Source organism: Otolemur garnettii, unplaced genomic scaffold (assembly GCF_000181295.1).
Source record: "Otolemur garnettii isolate 467f Iridium unplaced genomic scaffold, OtoGar3 scaffold00067, whole genome shotgun sequence".
Classification (NCBI taxonomy): Eukaryota; Metazoa; Chordata; class Mammalia; order Primates; family Galagidae; genus Otolemur; species Otolemur garnettii.
Window position 1 is genome coordinate 1,505,858 of NW_003852462.1, and position 7,696 is coordinate 1,513,553.

The 7,696-nt window shown below is 54.7% G+C and overlaps 1 protein-coding gene across 1 annotated transcript; it reads left to right on the top strand.

Annotated features, from left to right (window-relative positions):
- Positions 1-4,923: 4,923 nt before the first annotated feature.
- ACTRT2 (actin related protein T2) lies at positions 4,924-6,124 on the top strand. Its single transcript, XM_003793211.2, has one exon. The coding sequence runs from the start codon at positions 4,924-4,926 to the stop codon at positions 6,055-6,057; it is 1,134 nt and encodes a 377-aa protein (XP_003793259.1). The 3' UTR covers positions 6,058-6,124.
- The last annotated feature ends 1,572 nt before the right edge of the window (positions 6,125-7,696 follow it).

The window sequence follows — 7,696 nt, forward strand, 5'->3', positions numbered from 1 at the left end:
TGGATGAATGGAGGATGGATAGATGGATGGAAGAAGGAATGGATGGATGGGTGGATGGGTGGATGGATGGATAAATGGAAGATAGATAGATGGATGGATGATGGATGGATGGATGATGGATAGATGGATGGAGGAAGGAATGGATGGATGGATGGAGGATGGATGAATGGATGGGTGGATGGATGGATGGATGGAGGAAGGAATGGATGGGTGGATGGATGAATGGATAAATGGATGGGTGGATGGATGGATGGATGGATGGAGGAATGGATGGATGCATGGATGGTTGGATGGAGTAAATGAGAGTTGACACAAATTTCTCCTCGGAGACGCATAAGAACTAAGCTGCCTGGGAGATGCTCATGGTGTGGGGTCCTTTTGGAATGGCTGGGAAGAAAGGTGAAAGAGGAGCCATCACTGGAGCATCCTGCAACCACTCACAGCCCCTGGACCCCCCACAAGCCAGACAGACACACACCCCTCGCAAGGACAGTGCTCATCTTGCCATCTGAAGGGTCACTCTCCTCCTGTGGGCTGCCAGCAATTGGAACAGGCCCTCTGAAGGCGAGATCTGCTTGCCAGATGTTGGCCAGCACTAATGAGCCCAGTCTGCTGGTCACTAATTGACTGAGGAACCAGGGATGATGGAGCAGACAGGGACCCAGGGCCCTGGTGAGCCAGGCCAGCAGGAGGCCAGCAGGAGGCAGGGGTGCCCCACAGACCTAGGATGCCCAGCAGCTTCCCAAGAGAACCAGTGTCTGTCCACCTACTGTGGCTTTTCATCCCTCTGCAGGGATGGGAGCTTGTGGGGGGCTGTGGGAGCAGAAGGCTGCCACTGGGTGCGACTACTCAAGCTGAAACAAGAGCAACCTCCCAGCACAGGATGGAAACGGTGGCCCTCCAGAATCATTGAGGGCGAGTCTGCCCTGCGAGGGGGATGGAGTTACAGCCAGCTCCCCCATAAACTTGTTCAAGCAATTTATGAGGCTTGGCCAGCATGGGTTGGGGGTGGGCAAACTTGGCCACCCGTTTCTAATTGGAGCTGGGAGAGGAAAATGTCCCTGTGTTAATAGCAAACACAACCGTCACCAGGGGCGCTGTGCACAGGAGCATCTGGCCGAGCTACCGAGTGTTTCTATAGAGGTGATCACTGCATTCCCCAAGTGACAAGGAAACCTGTGTGAACTACATGGGGCCCTCTGGGAAGTAGGACCCAGGTAGCCAGAGGGTCCAGGACTCTCTGCAGCTAGTGGCTGGTGGCAGGCAGAGCACAAGTCTAGCATCAGACTGGAAGGAGCATTGAGGTTCCCAGGCACCTGAGAACCGCAGGGGGGAATTTCTGCCCCCGGGGAAGCTGGAAACCAGCACAACATCACGTAGGCTGTGGGTCATAAACCCACTCGATTTTCTCAATGGCCCAGAGAATGTCCATGCCTTCTTGGTGGTGGTATCTTCAAGGTCCTTCCTGTTTCTTCCAGTTCTGCGTACATGGCAGACAATTCATCAGCCCAGCCAGACCTTATCAGGACAGCCTCTGCTGAGTGAGTGGGGCTGCCCGGCTCTGAGCCAGGCCTTGCCCTGGGGCTCTTGGCCCCAATAGCAAACCCCAAAATGACAATTAGGGGGTCAGGCCCAGCCCCCATTCCCGCCTGCACATTGCTTCTCTCAAGTGGACAAACAGCAAAGTGGTGGTTGCTCCCTGGGGCCCCTTTGTGGCACATGGTGCTCCACTGTCAGGACTCTAGTTGTCAGGATGGGTGGGGAGCTGGGGGTGCCAGGCCCTGAGCGGAGGGCTGCGGGTACCCTGGGAAGCACGTAGGGAGAAGGCCACTGCCTTGCCCATGCCCCGGCTCTGCCAGCTGGGTATTCAAGGGCACAGGCTTGTCTTTTGGAAAGTGGGGGCCAAGCACAGGTGACAGCAGACAGAATTGGCCAGGCCCAGCTTGGAGGCTGACAGAGAAGCCAGGCCTAGGGAGGGTGGAGATGGGGTGTTCACCTGTTCTTCCGTGACATACAGAGGGTTGACAGACTGCCTGCCCCAGGGATGTTGCTATGTTGTGATAGCAGTGTGGTGCCCAGAACCTTGGAATACCCCATGATACCCTTCATGGAACCCACGGTCCCACGTGTTCAGTTCCTGCCTTTTTAGTTACCCCTGCAAATGCCACACACCTTGGCCAGCCCAGGGCCACTAGGACACACCCATGCGCCTTGACCCAAGAGTCCTCCCACTCGAGTTGCTCCATCGCCTCTCACTGTGGACCACTTCTAGGGCCCAAGTCTGGAAACCCCCAGAGCACATGCCTCCTGATTCAGCCAGAGTCCATTCTAGTCCATGAGAACCTTCTAGTCCACAGGCCTTTGTGATGTGAGCAGGCTGGAACCCCAGGGCACACATTCTATCCTCCCACCCCTAGCAGCCCACCAGGGACATGCACTCCCTAAAACATTGGATCTACAAACCTTGGCAGCCCTCAGGGTGACAGCCAGTGGCAGGTCTGGGCCGGGCATAGCCAGGTCTGGGGAGGCTACACAGTCTGCTCAGGCACCACAGCCACAGAGGCCCTTCTGAGGCCAAAGCCACCTTGCAGGATATGGGATAGAAAGGGTCCACCCCAGCTGAGGCATGCAGACCCTGAGTGGCCCCATTGCCCTCCTGGGCCAATGTGGTGCTCATCTGGCAGCATGGGCCCAGCATAAAGCCAGATGCCCAGCATGGCGGGTGACTGAGGTGGTCCCTGACTCTCTGCAGAGCCAGGAGAGGACAGCAGAGATCTTGACCAGGAACTTCAAGGGGCCAGCCACTCAGGCAGCTGCCTCGGCCATGCAGGCTGCTGTACCTGCCCAGCACCCTAGGGTTCGTGAGGGACAGCAGGATGGCTCACTCTGGCTACTCCTGTCTCCTGACATCTCCTGGCTCTGTGATGCAGATGGGACATTGAGAGCCCTTCCTGGGGCAGGTGGTCCTTCCATTGTGAGCACGGCCAGCCTGGAGAGCGAGGAAGAAATCAGGGAGGAACTTACCTTGAAGCCCAAGACCCACCCTGAAGGTAGCCAGGAGCCTGGGCCACCCCCTGCCTGCTCATGTGCCACTCTCCCCCAGGATGAGCCCCATTTGGTGCCCACCAGCTGACCACCAGCGGGACCCACAAGCGCAGTCTTGTTGTGGTCTGCAGCCTCTGCTGGAGCCTCCTACCCCAGGGCCTGGGTCAGCAGGTAGATCTCCCAGAGAAGGCCCAGCCCTGCCTGTGGGTCAGTGTCTCCATCCACACCTACCATGATAGGGAGCTCAGGGCTGGAGAGGGCCACCACAGGACTGCAGGCAAGAGCCTGGTTGTGCAGCACTGGACACAGGCTGCAGGGAGAGGAAGACTTGAGAGAGACTTGACCTCAGCCCATGTTTGACTTGGTTTCCCTCTGGTGGGAAGAAGACTCCAAATCTCCAAGTTTTTATTGACGCCACTGAGGGCTTAGCAGTGCCCACAAAGCCACATGTCCCTACCACACGTCAACCCCAGGAGTCTACACCACATGTCTATGCCAGTTGTCTACACCACGAATCTGTGTTGCACAACTGTATTTGTCCATGCCACACATCTGCACCACACGTGTGTCACAGCTACACAAGTCTGCACCAGCCTACTGCTACGTCACACATCTGCACTGTGCATCTAAACCACACATCTATACCCTCCACCTGTGACACATCTGCCACACAACTGGGCCACGTGTCTACACCCACCTCAGGGGTCAGTGGGGCCCAGGGGCCCTTCGAGGAAGGTGGCCCTGGGAGTGGTGCCCTGGGAGTACTTGCCAAAGTGGGGCAGAAGCTGGGTTGGAGGGTGATTTTGGACACATGGGAGAGGGAAGACCACCACTGAAGCTCACGCTATCCCAGGCCACCCCCAACCCAGGAAGCACTAAGTACTTGCCCCTGTACCCCATGCCTCCCACTTTCTTCGCAAGCTGAAGACCATACCAGGGTCTGTGCGCCTGATATGTGCAGTCCTAGGCTCTCTCAGACAGCAGTGGTTGCCCTCAGCCTGGCCCCCCAGCCTTCTTTCCTAGTCTTACTCCAGGCCTCTGGTCTTTGTGACCTGGCCATTTCTGAGCACCCTCAGTGGGCTTGTCCTTGTGGCAGGCTGTGGTCACACAGAGGCATCACAGGCTCTGATCAGGGCTGCCCAACATGAAACCACAGGGCCATGTCTTCATAGGCTCCTGATCCTATGGGCCACTGGATGTTGCCCTTGCCAGCATTGTAGGGTTTGCTGAGAGAAGTGAGGGGTCCTGACATCAAGCCAGAGCAGGGACATGCACCTGCAGAAAGAGCTAGTGGGCCTGGAGGGCTCTGCCCAGAGCCTGCCCTGTGGGACAGCGACCAGGGACTAGTGGGATCGAGGGAGAAGAACTCCCAAGGGCTTCCTGGAAGAGACTGCACTCCAAAGACCATTCGACAGACCTGCTGGCATCCCCCTCCAACCAGTGCCTGGTTCCTTCCCTTAGCAAAAGGGACCTTCCCTTATCCCACAAGCAGCAGCTCAGGGGCCAGAAACCGTATCTCAGAGCCATGCCCAGGCCTCGGGCTCAGGGTTATCAGTGCTGGCCCAGTGCCCACCTCTATGTAGCGTCTCAGCCTGTAGGGAGCTCAGAGCCCCACCCACTAAGGGCCTCTGATGCTTGCTGAGGACAATTGTTGCCTTGGCTGGATTGTGACCTATTGGACAGCTTCTCTGAAAGGCCTTGCAGGCCCAGGCCACTTGACAGGCAAGCAGACGGCGGCTGAGGATGGAGGGCTGTTGGGCACTGTGCTAGCCCTGCCTGCAAACGACCCGGAACCACAGAATCGCCTACCACGTCACGGAGTGGCCCAAAAGGGCACTGTCTTTATTTTGGTGAGGCTCAGAAGAGAATGCTGCAGACATGTTTAATCCACACACATTAGATTCCCCAGCTGTGATTTTTGACAACGGGACAGGGCTCTGCAAAGCAGGCCTTTCTGGTGAGATTGGGCCCCGTCATGTCATCAGCTCCGTTGTGGGGCACCCGAAATACAAGATGCCCTCGGGAGGTGCCAATCAGAAGAAGTACTTTGTCGGGGAGGAAGCATTGTACAAGTATGAGGTCTTACACCTGCGCTACCCCATCGAGCGCGGGCTGGTCACAGGGTGGGATGACATGGAAAAGCTCTGGAAACACCTGTTCGAGTGGGAGCTGGGTGTGAAGCCCAGTGAACGACCTGTGCTCATGACTGAGCCCTCCCTGAACCCGAGGGAGAATCGTGAGAAGATGGCCGAAGTCATGTTTGAGCACTTCAGTGTGCCCGCCTTCTACCTGTCGGACCAGGCTGTGCTGGCCCTCTATGCCTCCGCCTGTGTCACAGGCCTGGTGGTGGACAGCGGGGATGGGGTCACCTGCACCGTTCCTGTCTTTGAGGGCTACTCCCTGCCCCATGCGGTCACCAAGCTCTACGTGGCAGGCAGGGACATCACAGAGCTCCTCACCGGGCTCCTCCTGGCCAGTGGGCGGACCTTCCCATGCCTGCTGGACAAGAGCCTTGTGGATGACATCAAAGAGAAGCTGTGCTATGTGGCCTTAGAGCCGGAGAAGGAGTTCAACCAGAGGCCAGAGGAGGTCCTGAGAGAGTACAAGCTGCCGGACGGGAATGTCATCAGCATTGGGGACCAGCTGCACCAGGCGCCTGAGGCCCTGTTCATGCCAGAGCACCTGGGCATCCAGAACCCAGGGCTCTCAAAGATGGTGTCCAGCAGCATCACCAAGTGCGATATCGACATTCAGAGGACCCTCTTTGGGGAGATTGTGTTGTCCGGGGGCACCACCCTGTTCCGGGGACTCGATGACAGGCTTCTTAGGGAGCTGGAGCAGCTGGCTGCTAAGGGGACCCCCATCAAGATCACGGCTCCTCCTGACCGGTGGTTCTCCACATGGATTGGGGCCTCCATTGTCACCTCTCTGAGCAGCTTCAAGCAGATGTGGGTCACTGCTGCAGACTTCAAGGAGTTCGGGACATCCGTGGTCCAGAGAAGATGCTTCTGAAGGGCCCTGTGCATGGGGCAGCTGTGGGAGGTGTGCTCCGCCCCCCACTTCAGACGGATGTTCAATAAAAGACAGAATGGTGGTGTTTGGCCATGTCAGGCTCTGTTCATTATTAGTGCCAGCAGAAGAGTCTCTGATGCTGATTCTGTCCACACCTCCTCCTCTTCCTTTCCCCTGAGAAGGGCCTAGGGTGTGAGTTGAGGCTGTGTCCACCTGCAGAGGCCAGAGGCTGGCTTAATTCTGTGGGGCCTCAGGTGGGTGTGAGGCAGTGTCAGTGGGTAGGGAAGGGCAGCACTGCCCTGTCCTGAGGCTCCAGGGGTCCTCACGGTGCAGGCTCCCACTTTGCTTTCATGAGGCCAGGCAGCCTGACAGAGCAGAGCCATTGTTGTCTTTGGCAGATGGGGGTGGCTGGGAGAAGAAGTCACCACTTGTTTAGGGCTCTCTAAGCCCAAAATGTGCTGGTTCCTCTGGTCTCCGTTGTTTCCCAAGAGCATTTTTTGTTTGGGGTTAAAATACTGTAAACAAAGTTAATGGCCATCAATAAAGTAATGGTCAAATAAGTTATGCATAAAGGGAATTTTTCTGCATTGATTTGGAGGAATTCTCCTAAAATATTGGGAGAGAAATGGAAAATACAGAGGAATCTTTATAAATTTTATAAAGATCTCCCCCAGTTTGGGGTGGGTAAAGAAGGCACCAGCGCTTTTCCTGCATCTGCATCTGTGCGTTTGAATATAACACAAAGGAGCGTTTCTGCAGCTCCTGGAGCTCCGTGGAGCACACGGAGAGCAGAAGGGCACTCACCACAGCTTAGAGGACAGGCTGGAGCAGAAAAGGGAGGATGAGAGGTGATGCTGGAGAAAGGAAAGAGGGGAAGAGGGAAGGAAAAGTAAAAAGCAAAGGACTCTATTCAAGAAATTCATCCCAAAGTAAATAATCCCATTTACCTAAAATTGCATGGGGGTACTTAATCTTTGCAAGGTACATCTTCTTCCATCATTTTATTTTCAACCTACCTATGTGGTGGCTGAGGTGAGTACATGGCATATTTGAAGACAGCATATAGCTGGGTCATTTTTTTTTAAAAAACCACTCTATCAATCTTTGTCTTTTAAGTGGTGTGTTTAGACTGTTTACATTTAAAGGAATTAATACATCACATCTTAAGTCTGCCATTTTATTGTTTTCTGCTAGTTTTTCTCATTTCTCTTTCTCTTTTCTCACCTCTCTCCCTGTCAGTGACTTGAATAATTTTTAGGATTGTGTTTGATTTACTCAGCATGTTTTTTGAACGTGTTATTTAAGGCTCACCGTGGTTGTCCTGGGCATTGCACTACGTATATGCACATCCACATGACATCTTGATCTACAGATAAGGACATTTTACCTCTGTTTAGGGCCCTTTGCCCTCCTCACTTTTAACATAGAATTGTTTCCTATAGGTACATTGAGCACAGCACAGGATGGTGCTGGAATTTTTTTCTTCAGCCATCAAATATGATTTAAGAAACTCATGAGAAGAATAGCCGGTCATATTTGCCCCTATTTTTACCTAATCCGACATCCTCTTGTCCTTTCTGAAGTCCCCGGCCACCCCTGCCACTATTTTTGTTGTGTTTATAGAGCTTCCTCTAGCGAG